Genomic DNA, 13,888 nt, shown 5'->3' with positions numbered 1-13,888 from the left:
AATTTACGAATTAGCATGCTAATTGTGTTGCGTCTCCATCAGCCGAAAAGATTCTTGATCCCATCATTTGAACCATGCACTGTGAGCCCACAGAGCTGTATGTGTCTGAGCGAGTCGAGCCGATTAATGATGCAAAGTACGCATAGTGGTGTACGTCAACTTTGGTCTAATTTCCCAAGCGAGCTGTGTTTGAGCTGATGAAGACGCACATTTATGATATCGGGCGTTTTTCCTAAACCGCAAAAAAAGCCTACTAGTTTGAACTTCGGCCTGATGAAGACACGCCTAAACATTCTTTAATTTGTTGTTTGTGAAACCTGTTCATATATCCATGTCCAACAAGTATTCTTACACATAATACTGGTAAATATTTCATGCCCAAAGGCTAGCTCCCAGCCATATATCCACAAAAATTGTTATGGAGGTGGCCTGTTACCATGGCATCCACAATGTTTGTGAAGACTGTCAGTATTTCCAAGTTGAGCTTGCCCCATGGGACAGCTCCAGGATGAGGTTTGGAAGAGCAGGTTGCATTTCTTCTGTACCCACTTTCAGTTTTGTGAAATGGTGCCATAGGAAGTTTGGTTGAGTTTCTCACCGCTGCAGTTTGTGGTGAGATTCCAGCTAGAATTCTGAGAACCAGACATGCATCCGCAGGGAGAGCTGAGATATTCTTGTTTTTCTTCCAGGCTTAGCATGAATCATTGATAGCATCTACAAGTTCATGGAAGAGTTCGATACCCATGGAGGCTTCTCTTGTTTTACCAGCCATTGAGTTCTCACTCATCATGTTATTCACCTTATTCTGTTTAAAAGAACAAATTAATGGCTGCCAAAATTCTTCATGGCAGTACAACTCGCTGTAAGCAATTCATTTTTATTTCAATCATATTTGCATGATTCATTGTTTTTATCTGCACATATTGTTGGTATACACCCTAACTGAATTTCCTTTTCCGAAATGAATTAGCCATAGAAGAAGAAATGACATTCGTAGTATTAAATTTTGTTTCAGCGGTACAAAAAGTTACAATGATTTAGCAGTGATGACATGGTTCTTTAAAAGGAGACTAAATCTTGCAAAGTTCGAACATTTTTTTTTTTTACTATTATCATGGACTAGCCAATGGCAGAGTTGTGAGACCATGACATCATATCATTTGATTTTAATGTGTAACTACACTAGATATGGCAGTTCATAATCTCTGTTTCCTGAAAATATTAAATCTAAAAAAAAAATGCTCTCTTTTGTCCAATTCTAATGAATCTTTCCCTCTCTGCTTTGTTTGGTGTTGCTACAAGTATCTTCATCAAAGTTAATTTAACCAAGGGAGTAGAATAAGGCCTGAAGATGTTCAGTAAACCTGAGACTCACATGAATATCTTTTTGTGTCTACCATTGTGTTTGTGGTTTACTATGTGTGATCATAGTTCATACTGTATTGTCTGTTGTCCAGTCCCAAATGACATTGGCACTCGCTTCCCCATCAATTTGCTCCGGCAGCTCGCCATTGTCGCCTAATTGCGTCTTAAGCTGTTGCGGTAGCGTCAAATTTGCCCTCATTACCATCTAGAGACATTGCTCGTCTCTCGCTCGTTCGCCGCCTGCTCTGCCGTCGACGATGCCGCTAGCTGCCCGGTGGCGCGAGAATTTGGCGGAGAGACTAACACCAATCATTGGCCCATTCTCGGCGAAGTAGAAGGCAAATGATGGGGAAGGCTGAGAATGCCATTGTATGTGCAATAGTCTGTGGTACATGGTAACGAGAAATACAGATACAGACCCCCCCCCCCCCTTCTTTTTGATTAGTTGTGCCCTTGGAGAAACAGGCTAATTGCTGTCAAATGTAATATAAAATTGTGAGCAATGGATGTTTTAAGCATACACACACACTACACACACACACACACACACACACACACACACACGCATACATACACACACCAATTTTTTGTAAACACCAAAGACGCACACTTTCTGGGCCTATTTGTTGGAGAAATTAGCAGATTGCTCAAGACTGAGCTGAAGAGAATAAAGGGAACAGGTGATGCAAAAAAGAGGACAAAAAGAAAAAATATGGAACTGACTGAAGTGTGCAGTAATTTTGGTGGTAATTATCTATTTTGCTGCTCTTTTGACATGGCCAGGCCTGGACATGACTCCTCTGAGTATTAATTCTGCAAAATTGTATTCAATGTTTTGTGACCTTCTTCTATTGGTGGATATTGAATTTTATGTCCATTCTTTATTACCTTGGCTTCTACTGGTCAAGCAAAGGTCACCATACCCCAGTATTTATTTGGTACATTGTACATGTGCATTGCGTGGAACTGTTGGAATATATGTTTACAACAAAAGCAAAGCCTCTACCTTGACAGCATCATGCAGTGTCAAATTCTTCACTGGCAATCAAATCCTTTGCATCCTGTACCTACTTGTATCCGATTACACTCTGATGATCACTGTCAGGTTCAGCTGATGTTGTCGTTTTTGTTTTTTGGTTCCTTGGTTGTTGGTGTCATTTAATACGGTACTCCAAGTAGTTTCTCGTTAGGTTTCTGCTCCTTATTATTCTCATCTGACCCAAGCTTCATCATGTTACCATCCCGTCGGGTGCTGTTCGTTATTCCGAAGGTTCGATATTCCGAAGGTTCATTATTCCGAAGGTTCGTTAGTCCGAAACACACAAATTCCCTATACCTAGAGGTTCGTTAATCCGAAAATGGAAAAGGGTTCATAAAGCCGAACATTTGTGGCGTTATTCCGAAGGTTCGTTATTCCGAAGTTTGTTCATCCGAAAATGAAATTCGGAAAAACGAACCTTCGGAATAACGAATCTTCGGACTGAAGAGCCTTCGGAATAAGGAACCTTCGGAATAACGAGCTGTAACCATCCTGTCATAGGCTAAGAAATTAGAAAGGAGGAGCTGAAACAACTATTGCCTTGAATGTACCAAAAGAATGTACAATTGAACTTTCTGCAACAGTAGCTTTCAAAATTGTGAATTATAAAAATGCAATTTCAAGGTACGAAACTATAACTTGTTACATATCTACAGAAAACCCAATCGGATTTGCTTCAGTAGTTTAAAAAATACAGAGAAATGGGGATTTTGTAGAGCATGTCAGGAATCCCTTCCCTCAAAGTTTTGTCCATTGTGTTCACACCATACAAATACACAGTTGTTCATTGTGTTCTGGCACAAAATCTCTGTTGAAAGAGTGACTGCTTGCTTCTTTTCATTTTCAACTATTAATTCATGACATCAAAAAGGAAACAGATTTTTTTTTTTTTAGTTTGTGAGTGTTGCTAAAGTGTGAAAATGAATGATTAAAGGACAAGTCCACCTTCATATACATAAGGATTGAGAGAATGCAGCAATATTAGTAGAACACATCAGTGAAAGTTTGAGGAAAATTGGACAATCCGTTCAGAAGTTACACACATTTTAAGTATCTGCGCAGTCACTGCTGGAGGAGAAGACTACTACAGTGTATTATGTCACATGTGTACAACTATATAAGGAAAATAAAAAGAGAATTTCACAAAACTTTACTTTTTGTATAAAGTGCACATTTCTTCGACTTGCTACTGACGTATGTTAAGGGTAATATTATTCCCCCTGCCTTCTGAAAGAGAGAAGTCGAGTGTTCTTTTATTTTGCGAGAAAAATGGAAATATGTTAAATTTTCTTTATTCTTTCCTTACATGTGTATATCGTTGTACTCATGTGACATCACGAGCTATACTAGTCTTTTCATCCAGCCGTGACAGAGCAGAAACTTCAAAAATTCATAACTTCTTAACAGATTGTCCAATTTTCCTCAAACTCTCACTGATGTGTTCTACTAATATTGCTGCATTCACTCAACCCACATGTCTATGAGGGTGAACTTGTCCTTTAAGGAAAGATATGAAATTATTAACTCATGGAAGATTGGATTTAGGTTTTCTGCAAGATAAAGGAAAGGAGTTATAGTTTCATACGCTGAAATTGCATTTAGCAATTGTTAGATTATTTTGAAAGTTAGCAATGCAGAAATCCGATTGTAATTTTTCTTGGGGACATACTTGTATCTAGTCAGTTTTAGAGAGTTATGCGATGAAAAGTTGTTGAAGAGCTAACATGAAAATGCAGCTAGCCAAACTGACTCACTGCTCTCTGCAATCTTGGGATAATCCCTGGATTTGTTGTCTTCATACCTTGAGCTTGACTGCTCCATGTGGATTGAACTATTTGGGTTGACTCGGGCCTTGGAGGTTGTGTCAGGGGTGCTGGCCTTACCTAAGTGCATTAACTTGGATCTCCTCTCTCCTTACCTGGGTTAACGTCCACATTCGATTTCCTGTTTGGTTGCATGTGTGAGGACAGTATTAAACTTGATTTGATGTACACACAGAAACCTCAATATCTGTAGAGTTTAATAGAGGGCTGCTTTGTGCTACACAAAGCAAGAATTCAGATCAGAAAAGAATGATGCTTTTGTGCTGATTATCATAACATGCATCTGAGTTTCTGTTCATTCTTCGTATGTACATCAGAGGAGGTGTTCGGGAACTCGTGCCTCTTTGCATGCAGATGATTTATTCTGTGGCACACTTTTTGACTGTTGTTTCATACTCAAATGTTCAAGAAAAAGAGAAATTAAGCAGTAAATTTAGCTTGTTGCCATCATCAGTGACATATATGACTATCACATTTTTCATTCTCTGTGGTGACTCAAATGCATTTCTTATCATTAAGTCAGCATAGTTGGCTTATGTGCAGTAGAGCCTACAGCTTTACATTTTGTCAGCAAAGTACATGTATCTTTGGTCTCATACATTGGAAACATTGTTTGGAATGTGAAAGATGATGAGAATTTATGATGCTTGTTGTGATAGCATTACTGAGTGATGAATTCCTTTTCATTTTGCAGGCAGTAATGATATGATGGTCTGAGTATAATGGGCTGTGGTTAATGGGGTAATCCCATTAACAGGGTGTGATTTCTAATTAACATTTCCCATAAAACTTCATATTTGTTTGCCTCTTAAATGGCTGTTCTGTTTAACCCCATGCATGCCCTGAGTGCCGATTGGCATAGAAAACCTTAAATAGTGTTGTATACACTGTCCAAATTCTCTGGCACAGAAAGGGTTAATGGGTATAAAAATCTGCTCTCAATGACTCCAAGCACTCAGTACAATTTGTACATTAACGACACTTAAAAACTATTCAGAGATACAAGAGGTGAGGTGTCAGGTAAATCTTTAAGCGTTAAGAATGACGCGTGAGCAAATATGTCTTCAGCCTTTGAACCTTTTAAACACTAATGAGAGTCTCTGCAATTCATTTGCTGGATGAAGTAGAATTTTATGGATATGGGACAAACGCACCAGTTGCCTTTGGAATAGTGGACTCTAGGCAGCAGTATTGGCATATCCCACTGCCAGTAGATCTTCAATTTTTCTTTTAGGTACACACCCTGACAAAAGACTATCAAAATCACGAGGACAAGGCCTTTAAAAGTACACTGTAGATGTTTCTACAACAAATCTAGATCTTCAATCTGATCCTTTTTTTGTTTTTCATACCAGCAGCCATTGTAAGTGTTAAACGCATGAAAACTTGGTGAATTCCTACTCTGACATGGCCTGGCTATATTTGAAGACTTTGTTGCACTGCTGCTACAGTATGTAATTCGAGTTGACACTGAACATTTAAGCAGTACAGTGTCTGTTGGACAAAAATATAACAAGTGAGTGCTAGAGATACATTCTGTAGATTCCAAATACACTGTACTGTAATGTCACCCTTGTCTTTGTCTCTTACAAATACTGAAACTTGGCTATCCCTGTCTGACAATGTATCAGTGTTTCAGGGATTCAAATGACATTGTGATATCCTGCACCAGATTATCTCCCTATCCTTGAAAGAGAAGGGAGTCCTATTAAAGTTATGATAAACCCGTTTTCACAGAAATAGGCTCCTTACTTTACCTTTGGTGGGCGATTATAATGCGAGCCTATCTGTGTATAATTTGGCGTTTGTCTGGCCCGCTTCCCTTTCCACTGGCCCATGGGGGTTCATTCGCACTTCATTTGACTCTGCAGTATGGGTGATAATACTAGAGGATAACATGGAAAAAACACATGATGATCATTGATAATAAATCCTGTTTCTCTCCCTGTGAGGTGGTTATGATCCGTCCAAGTCAGGAAATAATCGTAGTTTGACAAACCTTTTTCGAGCACATGGCAATATGCCAACGATAAATTCTCCTGTTGTGAAAATAATGCCAAAAAAAGTCCTCGACAGTTTAAAAAATTTTTTGGAAGCCTTTTACTAAGATAGTCCTTTTCTGATGAACTCAAGCAAATTAATCAGACGTCGTGGAGAAAAAAACTGTTTGCATAGTAGCGATCCCGACTTACCCACCAACCCTGTTCATGGCATAACATCTCACTGTCAACTTGGCAGGCACTGGAATTGTCCTCAATTAAGCAGTAGATGGATACTCTCTTCTAGAGATTCTGCTAAAATCATCATCTTGAATGCTTTGCCTGCCCCACCACCACCAAAAAAATATAGGGTCCTATATATAAATATACAACAAAGAAAAAGATAAAAAATGGAGTTTGGCAACCTCATCACACCCCTTTCCCTTTCCTGTGAACAGGTGGTGGATACTCCATCCACAGAATTTAGTTGTAAAATTATGTTACATGTGTGTTGATTTCTGTGTTCTCTCTTGTGCCCCCCCCCCCCCCCAACACACACACACACACACACACTCTCCATCGTTTATAATGTGAATAGACTGGTTTGCTAAAATTACACAAATTGCATGCATACATGTACATTGTAGTGTAGCAGTGGGTTTTACATTTGTTTTTGCACTGCTCCTCTATCTTGATCTAAGCTTGATGTTACATCCATTTTTCTTTTCTTTTCTTTTTTTAAATGACAGTGTGCGTGGGCTGACCGTGACCGTACCTTTGGGTGCAGTAGCCAAGCTTAGCTTCTTGACAATATTTGCCCTCAATCATCCTTTAATATTAGAAATTGAATCCATGCCAGAGCAGTGCAATGAGGGTTTTAAGAGGTCATCCTACAGCAGTTGTGGCCAATCAGGACATTTTCCTGGCAAAGTATTTTAACCAAAAACAGGTCATGCATCGTTATTGAAAAAAGAGGAAAAGAAAAACAAGACAGTGGGTGTGATTGCAAACAGCGAAGATTACGGGGGTTAGTGACTACTTTCATTATCATGAAGACAACAACATTGATAACCCTGTGAATGTATACGATACAGTGGAATTACTCTTGAATTAGGCGGTGATATTTACATGACACATGGTGCTATTCTAATGCAATGGTAGTACTCGTGTCCTGTCACCATGTAGATTACTCTGATCAGATCGTGAACGGCAAAACCAAGAAACCTGCAAGAGAAGGTGATATGCCTGATTAGGAAGATTTTTTTTTTTTTTTAAACTGTGGGAAAAAGAGTTTGCTTTCTTTTCATCATTTTCCTGTCCAAATTTCAAAGTGGGAATGCTTGAAAGTCAGGAGTAATATTCTGTATTAGTAGGTCCTACATTCACAACACGATTTGTGATTTAACCTCGAGGTTTCGTAACCTCGCGTTTAAGATTCGCACGTCAAGGTTAGGAGGTAAGAGCTTAACCTCGAGGTTTCCTAACCTCGAGGTTAGGGCTTGTCGTCTGAACGTAACTGCTATAACAGTTATGGTACGTGCCTTTTGTCGCACTGATAATAACATGCAGACCTACTCCAACTGTATAATTAGTCCTTGCGCAGTTCTATTTCAAAGTGAACAATAGATGAACAGTAGTGGTCAGTGGTGTCTAAAATATTCAACTAGTTTGTGGTTAATTCCAAATATTCACATGTTCTTTACATGTAATTTTTAACTGTGTTCATTTTCTTCAAAATCTATGGCATTGGACGTCTAGTTGTGGTTTTTTTTCTTTCTTATTGTATTTTTATTTATCATCATCTTGATGAAACCGTAAATCTTTCACACGTAGTTCATCCTGATAATCTGTCTGCACCAAGTATAATGAAAAACAGAAGGTTTTTTTTTTGGGGGGGGGATTGATATCTCCACTATGTGACCCCCACATGACCTCTGAAAAGGTCAACGTAAAGTCAAAATATTTGTATACAGTGCTTTTGGAAATTGTGTATTTGAATAATCGGGTGCCAGACCTATTGCCGCCACTCTCAGCATGGACTTTGGACGACTGTGGGACACATCAGAAATCAGGACATCACAGTGTGTGAATCATATCTGATTTCTTATTTGTAGAGCAGCAAACTGTGAGATGTAGGGTCTATGTCCACCAAAGCATATTGTTTGTGAATTAAAGTATTCAGAGCTTTGATGCAATTGCATGCAGCAGCGAGTATACAAGCGTCGACATCTCATGCGACTGTAAACTGAGTACAGAAAATCCAGTTCGTGTAAATCACAAAGCTTCAACGCAGTACTTCATAGAATGCAAAATCTGAGCAAGTGTATTTGTTTGCATCCCATGCAATACTTTCTTTAAAATGTTGTTTGTTTGTTTGTTTGTTAGTTTGTTTGTTCGTTTGTTTTTGGTTTGTTTGTTTTTACGGGGGGGGGGGGGGGGGGTTGGTAGAGAACTTCTGCAGTAAACAGTAGTTATGGCCGGCGTAAAATATTCGTTTCGCTTATTTCATTTTGCTGGCTATCTTATGAGACTATAAATTGTCCACCTGGTACTGCATATCTTCAGGGCCCTGTATATAGAAGACGAGCCCTTTGTAGCAGCAAACAGCAGGCAGAAAGAATGGTGGTAATTTGATTTTGCTCAGTCCCACCAGTGCATTCCAGTGTTAGCCCCCTTTCCACCAGTGCTGTTTTGGCAACTGCTGTGTGATGCTATATGACTGTAAACTCACACCCACACATACGCACACACAGTCTTCAGAGGACAGACCCTTTTGCCCATTTACTCGGTAGTGAAAACACAAACACAAACAAAACCAAAACTAAACTTCAGTTTTGAGAAAGTGTAGAGAGATTGCCTTTGCCGGAGAGAAATTGCCTTTTCCCGTAGAGAAATTGCCTTTTCCATAGGAGTGAAGCACATCTACAGTTTACAAAAATCAGTTGTAGATCAGATTTGAAGCAAAGCATTCTGAAAAAATAATTGCAGAGTTGATGATTCACATTTGTTCATTTTTGTTTCCTTTTCCTTCTTAGGGAAAACAAAATCTTTTGAGTGGAGCAAAAAGTCTGCCGTATACATTGTATGTTTCTAATTATTTCTCTGTTAATCCCCAAAGCCTAATCTACATGTAGCTTAGTGGGGTGGTGGTGGTGGTGGGGGGGGGGGGGGGTGTTAAGTGTGTTAGTGGCAAAAGGATTTCATTTTGACACTGCTCAAATTACTTCTAAAGACTGCAGAAGCACACCATCAGTTAGGATTGCTACATGTATAAATCTGTCACTGAAAAATTTTACTGACATCTTTGCACAAGAAATCTTTCGCACTCGGTTGGGTAAGATGAATTTTGTACGCTTGAAGTATCTGCATAAAGGGAATGTTCAGTGTGCTGAGCATTAGGATTGGACTGTGTTTGTGTGTGTGTGTGTGTGTGTGTGTGTGTGTGTGTGTGTCTTCCACCCCCTAACCCCCCCCCCCCCCCCCTTCGATATGTCTAGGCTGGGTGTTTTGTTGAGTTGGCCGCTGACATTTCAAGAAGAGTCTAGGGGTGCTTTGCAATGGTGGCATCACACTGAGCAGGGTACCAAGCTCAATTTATGTGCGGCATTTCACCGGCGTCGATCGTTAGATCAGTGGAGGTGTACCCGCTGGATGTGGGAGAGAGTGAGAGAGGGAGAGAACTGCCAAATCAGTCCATGGCATCGATTGCTCGACCTTTCTGAGTTGCCAGTGAAGTAGGAGCTGCCTGGAGGCCATGGTTATAATGTGATCGCGACTTTGTAACCAGGGTTTCCAAGCATCTACCATTAATGCAATCTTAAAAATCCTTCTTTCCTTCAATTTATTTTTATTTTATTCTATTCTTTTTTTGGGGGGGGGGGAGGGAGGTTATCAATACCTGAGTACATATGTATGATAGCAGTGAAATTTCATTCACAGTTGATACATTTTTTGCTCTTCTTTTTTTTTAGTGGAGATATGAAAAAACCATACAAAGGATACATGTACATTGTGATATCAAATGACTTGCAGAGTAGAATGAAACTTTAAACAGAATCATGAATGATTAAAGCCTCTTTACAGTAGATATGAAGTACAAAAGTTAAACTGAATGTGTATTCAAAGACTCACTTGTTTGGATAGAACTGCAATATCCAATGTCACTACTTCTTCATGCAAATCGTAGAAGAGGTGATCAATGTGGTAATTGCCTCACAGCTCTCTAGTTGAGTGTATTGAAAATGATAGAAAATGCATGGTTTTGGTCCAATTATGTAACAATCGCAAACAGACCCCTCCCTGAGAGAGTTATTTTGGTATTGAAGAACTTGGTAAAACTCTACAATGATTGTATACGAGATATGATGGATATTTACTTATTTTAAAATGTCATTTAAACAAAAACAAAGTTGTGAAGATCAGTGTGAAGGCCATTAGGATTTATAACTATGAGACAAGGATATCACTACCATACCCATTTCTGAGTATCTTTTCGCTGCTTCATTCATAGTGAAAATGTGCTATGCTCTGAAATTCCAAGGCAATCCCACTTTACATTTATATCAGATTTGAATGAACTTATGCTGTTCTGTCTGTTTTATGCTGAGTTTATGATAGTGGATCTCTGTAAAGTCAGAATTGACGTGGGAGTGGCACATATCGCACAACAGGGAAGTTTAGTGTCATTATTGGCCATATTTCGAGCGAGAGTCATCAACACCAAGGAATGTGGACACCACTTGACCACCAATGTCATTTCTGCTTCCTCCTTGCAGATTTATATTCAATCAAGAGCTGATTTAGTTTCAAAATGTGAAACAATCTGCCAAATAATTATGCTTAAAATGTGTGGGCGGTCTCCAGATAAATTTACATTGTATATTACAATGCATCGAAGTTATGAGTTTCTGTTCTTTGGAAGAGAGTGTAGAGGGCTTTTTACACTTGTAAAATTTTGCTTAGCCCCGGACCAACGGTGGGGCTAAGGGGGGGCCTTAGCCCCACCGTTGGTACGGGACTATCCTTAGCCCACTTTCTGTTTACACTCGTTTTTGCCAAAGTGGGCTAGCCCCACCGATAGTACGGTACTATCTGGCCCTGCAAAATAGCAGGGGTTAGCACCGCAATTGCGGTGCCAAGCAAGTGAGTGTAAACAGAACGAAAAAATAATCCTGGGCTAAGCGACGGAGACGAAGTCCGACCCTCACTGACCAATCAGAAACGAGGTCATCAAGTGCTGCCGGTGCGTGCGTGTACTTGTACAGTACACAGCGTAATTATGAATATTCGTGTGGTTTGGAAAGTCCTGGGCTAAGAAATACGAGTGTAAAAAGGTCAGTTTTCTCCTTAGCCCCGGACAAGAGATAGTACGGGACTAATTGGCGAGTGTAAAAAGCTGAAAAAATTGGTACGGGACTAACGATAGTCCTGGGTCAGAGAAAGTCCCGGGTTAAGAAACACAAGTGTAAAAAGCCCTTAGGAGAACTATCTTGTAGCTGACTGCAGTTTACTGAACTTTACATGAACTTAGTGAAACATTCATTGATATTGTGAGAATTAACTATGTTGATGAGAATGCATGTACAATGTATTTAATGTATTCATGGGTGTTGTTGCTTTTGTGTTTGCTGTAATTGTATGGATGAGTAGTGCTATGGTGCAAATCTTTTGCCCCATTTCTACATTAAAGGAAACCAAAACCAAAAGAGAAATGTGGATTGAGTGAAAGCAGCAACATTAGTAGAAAACATCAGTGAAAGTTAGAGGAATTTTGAACAATCGATGCAAAAGTTAAATGAATTTTTTATGTTTTGGTGTTGAAACCGATGGATGAGGAGACTACTTAAGTTTTAAATGACATCATGTGTGGACAACAATTATAAAGAAAATAATACAGAAAATTCAGCATGCTTTCACTTTTCTAGCATAATGAAAGAACACTTGACTAACCGCTTTCAGAAAGCAGGGGGAATAATTCCTACCCTTAACATATGTCAGTATCAAGTTGATGGAATGTTTAATATTCATGAAAATGAATTTTTATGGAATTCTCTTTATATTTTCTTTGTTGTCCACACATGATGTCATAACCTCTAATAGCCTCCTCATCCAGCAGTTCCAACACCAAAACTTTAAAAATTTATCATCTGCATTGATCGTCCGATTTTCCTCAAACTTTCACTGATGCGCTCTACTAATGTTGCTGCTTTCACTCAATCCACATTTCTCTTTGGGTTTTGGTTTCCTTTAAGTTCTGTCTGGGAATGGCAGTCTTCAGCAAATAACATTATCAAACAGTGAGTCAAGGGTTGTTTTGCATGTTGCATGAAAGTGAAAATAAAAAGTTTTGAATTGCACACAATTTTTTTTTGCTGTGCGAAGTGCACATCAAAAGTGCAAAGTACCTTTGGGATCCATGGCCTTTATCTTTAAAGGGAAGGTAAACCCAAAGAGCAATGCGGATTGAGTGAAAGCAGCAACATTAGTAGAACACATCAGGGAAAGTTTGAGGAAAATCGGACAATCGATGCAAAAGTTATGAATTTTTTAAGTTTTGGTGTTGGAACCGCTGGATGAGGAGACTACTAAAGGGTTATGACGTATGAGGGGACAACAATATGAAGAAAATATAGGAAATTCAACAAAAATTCATTTTTCTAGCATTATGAAAGAGCACTAGTGACTAACCTCTTTCAGAAAGCAGGGGGAATAATTGCTACCCTTAACATATGTCAGTATGAAGTTGACGGAATTTGTAATTTTCATGAAAAATGGATTTTTGTAGAATTTTCTTTATATTTTCTTTGTATTGTTGTCCACTCATACGTCATAACTTCTTGTAGTCTCCTCATCCAGCAGTTCCAACACCAAAACTGTAAAAATTCATAACTTTTGCATAGATTGTCCGATTTTCTTCAAACTTTCACTGATGCGTTCTACTAATGTTGCTGCTTTCACTCAATCCACATTGCTTTTAGGGTTTATCTTCCCTTTAATAGCTTTTGCTAGACGATAGAACCATGGCACTGCTTTCCTAGTAAAATGAAAATATCAGAATTTTTTTTATTTATTTTTTTTTACTTTGAGTGAAAGAGTCATCTTCCCTGGTCTTGGAAGACGTGCAGCTTTCTTGTAGTATCTGTGATAAATCTTGTTCAGTCATGAAAAAGATATTAGTTTATAATATCATAAAAATATAAGGGGGAACTGTCGATGTGCATAGATGCTGTGTCTGAGGTTGTTATGCATTCGTTCCACAAAGTTTTAAGAGGAATTAGTGTCAAACCATTTTTAATTTGAACCATATTTTTTTTTTTCAAAGCCGATCTCTGATGCAATGTGGATCATGGGTATGAGTTTGCAAATCAGATCGTCTGATCGGATCTGCGGCCATTTTGACTCTCTTCTCTCTTTTCTTTTCTTTTTTTTTTGTACTCCTTTTCCATCTCGCAGGTTTCAGGCGGACGTCGGCGGTCGAGCTGCAGCTGACGCCAATCGAATTCCGCGTGGAGGAGCTGCGGCACCACTACAAGGTAGAACTGGCCCTTATTGACGGCTTCAAGAATGTCCTGAAGATGTACAACAATGCCAAGACTGCCGACAAAAAGGGGCTGGCTGAGGTAAATATCCGGGATCAATTTGGTTACTGTGAAACCAGACATTTTCGTGTGCACATGAAACTT

At 39.1% G+C, this 13,888-nt stretch overlaps 1 protein-coding gene across 1 annotated transcript in view; it reads left to right on the top strand.

Annotated features, from left to right (window-relative positions):
- The window catches only part of LOC139726643 (serine/threonine-protein kinase N2-like), a 64,525-nt gene that overhangs the window by 26,004 nt on the left and 24,633 nt on the right, over window positions 1–13,888 (top strand). Inside the window, exon 3 of the mRNA XM_071637631.1 lies at window positions 13,659–13,825. Within this exon, the coding sequence (XP_071493732.1) occupies window positions 13,659–13,825 (167 nt within the window). The remainder of the gene's footprint in view (window positions 1–13,658; window positions 13,826–13,888) is intronic.

Source organism: Diadema antillarum, unplaced genomic scaffold (assembly GCF_040938485.1).
Source record: "Diadema antillarum isolate AM-2024a unplaced genomic scaffold, OU_Dant_1.0 seq00000094_RagTag, whole genome shotgun sequence".
NCBI lineage: Eukaryota > Metazoa > Echinodermata > Echinoidea > Diadematoida > Diadematidae > Diadema > Diadema antillarum.
This window is presented reverse-complemented; position numbering and strand designations above follow the sequence as displayed.